This window comes from Acinonyx jubatus, chromosome D2 (genome assembly GCF_027475565.1).
Source record: "Acinonyx jubatus isolate Ajub_Pintada_27869175 chromosome D2, VMU_Ajub_asm_v1.0, whole genome shotgun sequence".
Classification (NCBI taxonomy): Eukaryota; Metazoa; Chordata; class Mammalia; order Carnivora; family Felidae; genus Acinonyx; species Acinonyx jubatus.
Genome location: NC_069393.1, coordinates 74,392,812 through 74,405,080, shown reverse-complemented (window position 1 = coordinate 74,405,080; position 12,269 = coordinate 74,392,812). Strand labels below are relative to the sequence as shown.

General features: G+C 41.5%; 1 protein-coding gene across 4 annotated transcripts in view; it reads right to left on the bottom strand.

The window, feature by feature from the left end:
- SEC23IP (SEC23 interacting protein) overlaps positions 1–12,269 on the bottom strand; it is a 42,555-nt gene extending 30,286 nt beyond the window's left edge. For 2 of the 4 annotated variants that reach the window (XM_027063249.2, XM_053206860.1), the window contains exons 1-5: positions 12,019–12,268; positions 8,179–8,711; positions 4,670–4,892; positions 3,288–3,481; positions 1,267–1,356 (exon numbers count right to left, since the gene is read on the bottom strand). In XM_027063249.2, coding sequence (XP_026919050.2) covers positions 1,267–1,356; positions 3,288–3,481; positions 4,670–4,892; positions 8,179–8,711; positions 12,019–12,181 — 1,203 coding nt within the window. In that variant the 5' untranslated portion in view covers positions 12,182–12,268. Of the gene's footprint in view, positions 1–1,266; positions 1,357–3,287; positions 3,482–4,669; positions 4,893–8,178; positions 8,712–12,018 lie in introns of all 4 variants that reach the window. The other 2 variants (XM_053206861.1, XM_053206862.1) reach the window with 2 other exon arrangements.

The following is a 12,269-nucleotide window of genomic DNA, read 5'->3' as shown; positions in this document are numbered from 1 at the left end:
CCAAGTACTATGCTGGATGTTTTTGTAGAAATTACTTCGTTTTATTTAAAATATGATCCTGACCCTGGGAAGATTGAAGTAAATCTTATCACAGGTGAGGAACCTGGAACTCAGAGAGACTAAGTGTGGTAAATGAAAGACCACCACTAATCGAGATCTTAAAAAAAAAATAAATTCATGGAGACAATATGAACAAAAATAGGAAGAACGTATTTTTAAAAGGTGAAATGAAACATCATCAACTGGAGGGTGGGTAAACTGTGATGCACACTAAGCTTTAGCAGACACACAGACATCAACAGCCTCATGAGAAAAATTCAAATTTCATTTTTGTTTTTACGATCAATGTGAATAAGTAAGCTTTTAAAAGCCATGTGCTTGTTACAACCAGATCCCTACAGAAGTTAACAAAAATGAGCATTTAACTACAAATCAAAGCCACACTGAGATACCACCTCACACCGGTCAGAGTGGCTAAAATGAACAAATCAGGAAATTATTGATGCTGGAGAGGATGTGGAGAAACGGGAACCCTCTTGTCCTGTTGGTGGCTGATGCAGCCACTCTGGAAAACAGTGTGGAGGTTCCTCAAAAAATGAAAAATAGACCTACCCTATGACCCAGCAATAGCACTGCTAGGAATTTACCCAAGGGATACAGGAGTGCTGATACATAGGGCACTTGTACCCCAATGTTTATAGCAGCACTTTCAACAAGAGCCAAATTATGGAAAGAGCCTAAACGTCCATCAACTGATGAATGGATAAAGAAGATGCGGTTTATATATACAATGGAATACTCCCTGGCAATAAGAATGAAATCTGGCCATCTGCAGCAATGTGGATGGAACTGGAGGGTATTCACTAACTGAAATAAGTCAGGCAGAGAAAGACAGATACCATATGTTTTCACTCGTATGTGCATCCTGAGAAACTTAACAGAAGACCATGGGGGAGGGGAAGGGGAAAAAAAAAGTTACAGAGAGGGAGGGAGGCAAATCATAAGAGACTCTTAAATACTGAGAACAAACTGAGGGTTGATGGGAGGCGGGGGAGAGGGGAAAGTGGGTGATGGGCATTGAGGAGGTCACCTGTTGGGATGAGCACTGGGTGTTGTATGGAAGCCAATATGACAATAAATTATATTTAATATAAAAAAAGGAGTATTTATCAACCACATTCAACAAAATCTTTACTGAAAGGAACCTTACACTTTAATATCTTTTTTTTTCCCTTAACACTTTAATATCTTAAACATTAACATTACCTTTGGATTGTGCATAACGATGGTCTCTCCGCTTGGGAACTCTAATCTACGGTGCCACTGATTGGTGGTTACTGCTTTTTTATATTCAGCCTAAAATAACAGAAACATATAAGCCAATAAGACAAATCTATGCCATGGTGACAAAAAGTGTGGAAGAAAAGTAGACCTATGATGATGATAAAAATAACGTAACAGCAGTTCTCATGTACTATTTATCATCCTTGTCTGTCATTTTACGTACATTATCTTATTTAATTAATTACTCTCAATCACTCCTAAATAAGATTATCCTCAGTACATACAGGAGAGAACAAAGGTTTACCCAGTCTATTAGTTTCCTAGAGCTACTATAACAAAGTACCACAAAATGAATGGCTTAAAACAATAGAAATGTACTGTCTCGGAGTGCCTGGGTGGCTCAGTCAGTTAATCCTCCAAGTTCAGCTCAGGTCATGATCTCACGGTTCGTGGATTCGAGCCCCGCATCAGGCTCTGTGCTGATAGCTCAAAGCCGGGAGCCTGCTTCGGATTCTCTGTCTCCCTTGCTCGCTGCCCCTCCTCCACTTGCACTCTGTCTCTTTCCCTCTCAAAAATAAATAAACATTTTAAAAATTTAAAAAAACAAAAACATAAAAAAAAAAAAAAAATGTACTGTTTCACAGTTCCAGAGACTAGAAGTCTGAAGTCAAGTGTCAGCCAGGGCCGTATCCCTCTGAAACCTATAGAAGACTCCTTACTCCTTCCTTGCCTCTTCCTAGCTTCTGGTGCTTTGCCAGCAATCTTTAGTGTTTTTGCTTTAAAGATGCAACACTCCAATTCTCTATTTTTACTTGGTATGATGTCAAGTCATATTGGATTAGGGGCCCAACCTTTTCCAGAATGATCTCATCTTCACTAACTATACCTGCAAGCATCCTATTTCCAGGCAAGATCACATTCTGAGGTGCTACAGGTTAGGGCTTCAACATATCTTTTGTGGGGTGCAAAGGAGGACACAATTCAACCCCTCAGTAGACATTTTAAGTTCACAGCTGCACGAGATCGCAGGCGTAAAGGAGCACGGGCAGAACCGCAGTTCACTCCCACTCTCAAATTTCTGACTCCAAAGACTGGACTGTTGAACAATTTTCTTTCTAGGGAAGATTAACATTTTAGGGGCCCCTTTCAACGTTAACACAGTGTTGTTTTAATGTTTTCTGTTAGTGCCAGTTATCTCAGTTTTAATAACTACTACATTAAAAAATAGTAAGTAGGAGCGCCTGGGTGGCTCAGGCAGTTAAACGTCCAACTCTTGATTTCAGTTCAGGTCACAATCTCATGGTTGGTTGGATCGAGCCACGTGTCGGGTTCTATGCTGACAGCCCTGAGCATGCTTGGGATTCTCTCTCTCTCTCTCTCTCTCTCTCTCTCTGCTCATACCTTGCTCACACGTGCTCGCACATACCCACTCTCTCTCAAAATAAATAAAAATTAAAAAAAAAATAGCAACTAAAGTGTTCTGTATCTCATTTCCAATGTACGTAAATTGAATTCACTTATTAATTCAACCATTAAGTAGAATTATCATAAGAAACGAATGCAATTATGTGAAACAACATTAACCACCAGTTTTAGAATGGCTAAGTCTTAAAACATTTGTTTCTATTCCGTTTTCTATTTTCAAAAATCAGAAGTTAAGCTCAAGTCTTTTACTGAACAGTGATCAGAGAAGAATCCATATGCTTGGCACGTGCTTTGAACAACAGATCCCAGCAGACTAAGTTGGTTTGAATGTTTGATACAAGTACCTAGTTTCTAGATCTGTGATACGCCCCTATAAAACAGTCTACCTTCAGCTACTGAGGCCATGATTAGCACCTCATCTGAACAAAGGCACCACTGAAAAAGCAATCTCCTCTGTGAACAGCATCAAAACAGGCTCTTAAAAAGCCTGCTTCATTGTGAGTGGTGTCACGTGAGGCTCCAATGTATACAGGACCTACGGTTTCGAAGGAAAGCATAAAAGAATGAAGCCCACGTACCTCTAGTTTTTCACTGAACTCCTCTGTATAGGGAATAAATCTGCTGTCTGTGTCCCCTTTGTAAAACCAAGTACAGCGTCTGACTTCCGCCGGCTCCTCTTCCCAGTACACAGCCTTCCTCAGTCGATCATAGAGATAAACGTCATAGCGCCCTCCATCTGTGCCTAGAACCACACTCTCAGGGTCCGGCTGGACTGGAGCACAAAGTTCACGTTTTAACCCGACAGTTACAAGGCAGGTTGAAAAATGATAAGTAATGAAAAAAAATAAATAAACTTTAAAAAATAAAAGTAATAAATAATGAATATGGTGGCTAGTTGACCCTTAATGACACAGAACTAAGTTCATTCGTGTTTAAAAATTGAAGTTTGGGGCGCGTGGGTGGCTCAGTCAGTTAAGCGTCCGACTTCGGCTCAGGTCATGATCTCATGGCTCGTGAGTTCGAGCCCCGCGTCGGGCTCTGTGACAGCTCAGAGCCTGGAGCCTGTTTCAGATTCTGTGTCTCCCTCTCTCTCTCTCTGACCCTCCCCCGTTCATCCTCTCTCTCTGTCTCAAAAGTAAATAAACCTTAAAAAAAAAAAAAATTAAAAATAAGTAAATAAATAAAAATTGAAGTTTAACATTAATTTGTGCTACTCAAAATTATGACTCTTCTTGGAAACAAATTTGACAATAAATTTCATATATTGAAAAAAAAAAAAAATTATGACTCTTCCTAAGTGAAGAAAAAATAGCCGGAGCAGAGTTGTGAAGTAGGACCGTAAAATAATTCAAATGAAAAATAAATACATAAATAAATAAGATAATAATTCAAATAACTGGATTTTCTTTTTTTAATCCAAGCAGCAAGTCTCCATGAGGTATGCTTCCAGAAGGTATTGAGGGATTTTTAAGTCTCATGATGAAATATCATCAGCATGAACAAAAACACATAATTCTATACTCCAGGACTTCTCAGAGCCTTAACACACTGCATTGCACTATCTTAAGAGGTGAATGAAGTTAAGTCACTTTCAAAACTGCCTGACTACAGAACACTTTTCAAAGCATCTTCAGGAACGAGAGTTCTAAAGAAGATGTTTTATAAATGTCCGTAACTACAAAAGAATGACAGAAATAGGAAAATTGACACCTACATTATATGAACTACTTTAAGTCTCTAACTTAGAACATCTTTAAACAAAGAAGAAAATTACTAAAACATTTTAAAAACCTTGCTTAAATAATTCAGGCCTTCTATTACTATCACTATCTTAAGATACAGAGTCTGGTGGAGTCTACAAGGATTAAGGAATTTGACATTCACAAAATATGAGCCATGGATAAATACTGTTTCTTCTCTTCCTAAAATGAGATAAAAATGATGCATGATCTGTCCTTACCTGAATTATAGATTTCTTCAAGATTCAAAGAGTCAAACACACTGAAAGGCATCCACAATTGTTTGTATTCTACCTCCTTGCAGTAAAACCAGTGGGGTTGAACAGGTTCATATTGATTTTGAAGTAGAAAAGGAGGGGGCGTTTGCACAGAAGGACCTGTGGGTCTAGCAAGAGCCTGCTGTTGTGTTGGAGGGGTCAACCCCGATGGCACTGAAGGAGGAATCTGGAACACACCAGAAAGACAGGACTATGATGTTTGTCCAAAAAACAACAATTCCATATATGCCTCAGACCCAAAGTAACATTCATAATGATTATCCTACATATATCTCTGGACAACCATTTAGTTTAATAATTGGGCCCTAAAACAATGTTTCTTAACAACAACAAAAATCAACAAAATCCAACATCAGTCTCAAAGCAGACTGGGCTTTCTCAAACTGATGGTGAAGTAAACTGGCACCTTTACAGAAATCAATCTAGCAGTATGTCTCCTGTGATTTATTTAATCTCTATAACTTGCATATTCCTTGACCTGACCATTCTATTTCTAAGAACTCATCTTAAAGACGTAATACAGAAACAAAAATTTACCTACAAAGACATATACTAAACGGTCACTTATAACAGAAAATCACTGGACACAATCTAAATGTCTAACAGAGACCTGATTAAATACATTATCTGTGACTTAAAGGGTGGAATTCTCTAGAGCCATTAAAAATGTTTTAGAAAAGGGGCACCTGGGTGGCTCAGTCGGTTAAGCATCCTACTTCAACTCAGGTCATCATCTCGCAGTTTGTGAGTTCAAGCCCCACGTCGGGTTCTGTGCTGACAGCTCAGAGCCTGGAGCCTGCTTTGGATTCTGTGTCTCCTCCTCTCTCTGCCCCTCCCCTGCTCATGCTCTGTCTCTCTCTCTCTCTCTCTCAATAATAAATAAATGTTAAAAAAAATTTTTTTTAACGTTTTAGAAAACAATCTTAACATCTAAAAAACGTTCACAGAAATCACATACAATGTTTGTCTACAAAAAAAGATAAAACATAAAAAAAATGAGAAGAAGGGTTATCCAGATGCAATTTTTAATCATTTGACTATTCTGCATTTTTCAAATTTTCTGCACTGGAAATACTTTTAAAATCAGAATCAGGGATGCCTGGGTGGCTCAGTCAGTTAAGCATCTGACTCCGGATTTCGGCTCAGATCATGATCTCACGATTTGTGGGTTTGAGCCCTGCATGAGGCTCCACACTGGGATTCTCCCTCTCCCCCTCTCTCTCTGGCCATCCCCTGCTTATGCAAGTTCTCTCTCCCTCTTTGTCAAAAAATAAACTTAAAAAAAATTTAAACATGATGTGGCACCTGGGTGGCTCAGTCGGTTAAATGTCTGACTTCAGCTCAGGTCATGATCTCACAGTTCATGAGTTTGAACCCCACATGGGGCTCTGTGCTGACAGCTCAGAGCCTAGAGCCTGCTTTGGATTCTGCGTCTCCCTCTCTCTCTGCCCCTCCCCCACTTGTCTCTCTCAAAAATAAACAGTACGAAAATTAAAATTAAAAAAAACAATTTTTTTAATTAGAGAACAATTATTTTTAAATGTTTTAATTAAAATCATTTTGGAATGTTGTATCAATGTTAAAATTACGGAGGTGATAACTGTACTGTGGTTATGTAAAAGGACATCCTTATTCTTAGAAATTTGCACTAAAATAGTTAGGAGTAAAGAGTCATAATGCATTCAACGGACCATTTCCCAAACAACTTGCACACACACATAGTGACAAGGGGAGAGAGAGGATGTCCAAATGTGTGAGTGTGTGCCTGTGCACAAGTAAAAGAACAAATGGGATAAAACGTTAATGACAGGTAAACATGCATTAAGGGCACTGAGTTACTGTTTGTGCTATCTTTATTTTTGTAACTTTCAAGTCTGCAATTATCATTTTTAAATTTCTTAATTAGAAACCTTTTCAAAAATTTAATCAGCAAACTAATATGTTAACTATCCCACATGCTGTGATGCGCTTACCTTCCAATATGCTGAAATCCAACATTATCAAGTTTGTGTATTGATAGGATTTAAATTAAACAATAAAACTGAGCCCATTCTCTATTCCCAAGAGAGAAGTTAGGTTATTTTCTGATTATAATACCGCTATCCCTGCCACACTTGGGTTAATTCTTCCTTTGAATCATTTCCCTTTTTTTGATTCAGTTGATTTCCCTGTGGAAGTCAGTTCAACAATCAGCTGGGGAAAAAGCATAAGGGAATTTCATAGAATTTACCCAATGCAAATGTTGCCCCATCACCCTCCTGAGATAGAGTTTGACTGTCTAGACCCAAACTTCATAAAGTAAAGAAATTATAGAAGTAATAAATTTTAGTCCCTGTAATTGAATGTTTTGATTGAGTAGGATAATTAAAAACTGAGAAAATGGCAGTCTGTTAATAAATGCTTCAACTCTGACATATCCCCAGATAACATTTATTATTGGTATCTTACTCTAAAATCTGGAAATATTGACATGTAGTTAACTCATTAAAATCAGGTACTACTTTCATAAATCAATAATATATGAACCATTTAATGAGCTTCCTTTAAATTTTTTTTTAATGTTTATGTATTTTTTTGAGACAGAGTGGCAGTGGGGACCCACGGCAGAAAGAGAAGGGGGACAAAAGATCCAAAGTGGACTCTGCACTGACAGCGGGGAGCCCAATGTGGGGCTTGAACTCACGAACCGTGAAATCAAGACCTGAGCCAAAGTCTGACTCTCAACCAAATGAGCCACCCAGGTGCCCCTTTATGATTCCTTTAAAAGAATGTTTACTTCAAAACACATAGCTTACAAAGAATCACCTCTGAGAACAGTTTATCATCACATTGACTATTAAACGCCCAGTGTTGGGACACCTGGGTGGCTCAGGGGGCTGAGCGTCCAATTCTTGATTTTGGCTCAAGTCATGATCTCGTGGTTGGTGGGATCGAGCCCCAGGTCGGGCTCTGCGCTAACAGTGTGGAGCTTGCTTGGGATTCTCTGTCACCCTCTCTCTCTGCTCCTCCCCGACTCCTCCCCGCACACGCCCGCTCTCACATTCTGAAAATAAATAACTTAAAAAAAAAAAAAAAAAGAATGAAAAAATAAAAATAGAAGCTCGCTTTTTAAAAACATAGGCTAAGATGAGAGAGAGATAAAAAATCAGAGTGAGGGAGGGGCGCCTGGGTGGCTCAGTTGGTTGAGCATCCAACTTTGGCTTAGGTCATAATCTCACAGTTCCTGGGTTCGAGCTCCGCATCAGGCTCTGGGCTGATAGCTCAGAACCTGGAGCTTCCTTTGTATCCTGTATCTCCCTCTCTCTCTGCCCCTCCCCTGCTCGCATTCTGTCTCTGTTCTCTCAAAAAGGAATAAACGTTAAAAAAAAATTGCTTTTAATAAAAAATAAAATAAAAAACATAATAAAATAAATCAGAGTGAATAGCTAAGATATAAAAACACATCTCCGTACCGGTGGCAAAGATCCTACAGGCATCTGGTACATCTGAACCGGGGGTCCAGCGGGTGGAGGATGGGGGGGATGGCCTGGTGTTTGGCACTGTTGCAGCTGTGGGGGTGCAATATAAGGATTAGCCCTGCTGCTTACAGGGGTGTGACGATATGGATTGTGTCCTTGTTGGGGCGTTCCTTGCGGTGGGCTCCCAAAATTGGAAGGAGGGAGACTACTTGGCTGAGAAGGCAGGTAAGTATTCATTCCCATCTGTGCAGAAGGTGGAGCACCATACTGAGCCTTCGAAATGGCTGGTGAGCACGCATTCGACGCATCTTGGGATCCAGTTGTAAAAGGGAGAGCAGCTGGGGACTTGGAGTATGCTGAGTGTCCAGCCGATGCTGCCACAGTTGTTAACGGCGACTGTCCAATATTCCCAAAAGGATCACTACTGCTTGATACCTGAGAGAAGTAACTAAAGGTCTGTGGGGTAGACGTGTGAGCAGAAGTCTGACCGAGGAAGCTGTCTTCCTCCCCAACGTCGGTGGAATCTTCTGAAAAGGAACAGGAGAGCAAAAGATTTAAAGGATATTCTATTTTTCTGTAGCTACGATCCTATAAGGCAGATCGAGCAATTGCACGTGTTCTTTTTTCTATTTCTGCATTACAAAAAAGAAAGAAAGAAAGAAAACCTTGTTCTTTTTTTCTTTGAGATGAAAAACTAGAAAATAAGAATACGAAACAACAAAAGGAGGGAAAAATCAGAATTCATTCATAAGCCCACCTCCCGAAGACAATCACTGTTAACACGTTAATGTTTTGGTACATAACCTTTTATATTTTTTAAATGAATAGTCAAGCATTTATTGTAAATATATATAAATTACACATATCTGTATATAGGAGTTTTTGAAAACAGAAACAAAATCTATACCTACTATTTTTACATCTTATTTTGAATTTCCTCCTGGTTAAAAAATAATTCAAATATTTTCTGCTACCAAATACACGCAGTTTTATTTCTACAGTAATAAGAAACTTAAGTACAGACATGAACTCTGTTGACAAGAAGGGGTGTGTCGGGACTCTTACCTACAAAGCATTCATTGTACAAATGAACACGTGGTATTTGTATTCCCAAGGCAAAGTAGGTCAACCATCAATTGCCATCCCTAAAATCACACTATTGCGACCAGAGAACTAGCCATTAGAGAATGCCAAATCACTAAAAAGCCATTTTCTAACCAAAGTTCAGTTCTCTTCACTTCCCTTTGCCCAAACTGATCTTCACCACAGGGATTACAACCCCAAACTACCTTCTCTTCTGCAACCAAGTTGTAAAATAAAAGTATTCTCCCTCTACATGGTCTCAAAAGTCCAGCCCACTCTTTTTACCAAACTTTTATAAGCTCTTAGCTTGTAGAAACTTTCTTCCTAGGGGCGCCTGGGTGGCTCAGTCAGTTGAGCGTCCGACTTCAGCTCAGGTCATGATGTCACGGTTCGTGGGTTCGAGCCCTGCATGGGGCTCTGTGCTGACAGCTCAGGGCCTGGAGCCTGCTTTGGATTCTGTGTCTCCCTCTCTCTCTGCTCCTCCCCTGCTCACACTCTGTCTCTCTCTCAAAAATAAATAAAGATTAAAAAAAAAATTTTTTTTAAGAAACTTTCTTCCTAATCTTTTCCTTCCCCCGGCTCATTCCCTCTTATCTCCTACTGCTGGAGGCATGGAGCCCAAAAGAAGACCCACACTCAGCACACAGGCACACTGTGATCCTTGCCCCCTGAGAGGCCTTCTTTCACTGGCTCACAGAGATTCTGGCTTGAGTTTCTAGGCTGCTCCCACTGTATTTCTCACGCATCAATTTAACTGGGATACTCCACTACTCAAAATACTCCTCTCCATTGTTTCTTTGTAACCAAAAATAAATTCTCACCTCCTTCACAAAGCCCTTTGTCTGATGGCTTTATTCTCCTTTGGAGATACATCTCCAGTTCCCTCTCTCTCTTTTCAGCTGCCTGGACCTCACTTGTCTTACATTTCTCAGTTCACCTCTCAACAACTAAAAACATGGAATGGAAACAAACAAACAAACCCCTGTGGTATCTTTCATCCTTTAAGACAACCTGGGATCAACCTGATCCAAGAGACTTTTTTCTGATTAGCATCAACTGCAAATGAAATACTGATCTCCGCATGCTGCCAGCTCACCTCAGTGGCACTTTCTAATTACATGTGGACACATTCGGCATCGAAACCTACAACCTTAATGAGCACTTGTACACTTTTGACACTCCCAAATTTGTCTCAAACCAGGAGCGTTCTCCTGTGCTCCAGAACCTATCAACCAACTGCTTCCTCGACACTTTTGGCAGACTCAGCCACATACACCTCAAACCTACTAAGCCTGAAAAAGAACTTACCACCTTAACTGTCCTCCTTCATGCGCTCCTTTTATCACACCGCACTATCTCAACAGGTGTTCACCAACATCCATCCAGACACTCAAACCAAAACATCATCTCTTAGACTCCTCCCCCGCTTCGTTTCTCAATCCCTTCATTTAACCATTCAGACACTCATTCAAGAAACATGTATACAGTATCCATTACGCGCCAGTTAGGGAGCCAGGTCTTCTGGCTAAAACTGAAGGAAGAGAAGGAGCCTCTGGGCTGATAAAGCTGACAGTATGGCCTCCAGGGAGTCACTGAGGCCCAACAATTTATAGTCTAAAAAATCTCTCCCCTCTCTTCCCTGCTCTTCATACCCAATGTGGCTGGGTAGGGCTAGAGTGCCATCCACTCGTGCCTGACTCCAGCGGCCCCCAGACTGACCGCTCTTGCTACAGTCAGCTTTACTCTGGTGCAATCTCAGAAAACTCCAGTCTTTCTGAAACACACCTCCAGTTTCACTGCCTTGTTACCTTAAGATCCTTCGAAGGCTCCCCCACACCCTACAGGATGAACTACAAACTCCTCAGTACGGCATATGAGGCGCTTCGTGATCTAGTCCCCACTGACTACTCACGCCACTCCTCTGCACACACTCTAGCAACAGCTGCAAACTTCAAGAAGCCCACAGTCCAACTAGAGAGGCAGATATGTTTATTTCACAAACATGTAGATAACACTATGTGCCAGGCACTGCACTCAGCACCTTACAAAAATCAATCCACTTCTCATTACAGTTTTATGAGGCTGTACGGACATGGAAAGTGAAGCACAGAGAAGTAAAGTAACATGCCTAAGGTCATACAGCAAGTTCCTGGCACAGCCAGGGCTGGAACGCAGTCTGTGCCCCTAGATACTGTGGTCTGGGTAATGCCACACAATCATTAAAAAGCAACACCCCTAAACAATAATAAGGAAATGAAAGAGCTAGGGTGCACGTAGGAGTGGGGGCCAAGGAGAACAGGAAATGGCTTCTTAGACAATGTGATGATGCACTGTCTTGAAAGATGAATACTGCATCGTGTACCTCTACTTTGCAAGTATTACAGGTCTATCCTAGGAGATCTACTGTATCCTAGTTGAGAAGCACTATTGTCTTTGCATTCCCTGCCAGCACCTGGCACACTAGCATGTGTTCGACAAAAATCTGTGTAATGCCAGTGCCAGCGTGGAGCGTCCAGCCCTCGGATCAGAGGATTCCTCGACGAAAAGCAAGTCTCACGATCTGGCCCGCTACTTCCAATATTTCAAAGTCCCCGGGCCACTCAAACCTGGCCACGGATGGCCCTGGCAAGCCACCCACAGAGTCGCATCGAGGCGCAAGGAATACCTCCTTTCCGACCCTCGTCACCCCACGCCCTCCGCCCGCCTCCCTGCACACACTCTTCCCACCGGACACCCCCCCGCCCCCACTACCTCCAGGCAGGAGCAAGGAGGCCGAGGCAGCGGCGGCTTGGGTGACTGGGATGAAGGGCACGTTGAAGCTGAATTCCGTGGCCGAGGAGGAGAAGAGTAAGTTAGTGCCCGATGAGGAGGTAGAGGCGGCGCCGCCGCTACCGTTAAGTTTCCTCTCGGCCATGGCTGCGGCCCACCGTCCCTTACACGTCTCCTGGCAGCCGGTGCGGCACCACCGGCCGGAAACCGGTCACACTCGGGGCCAGCACACT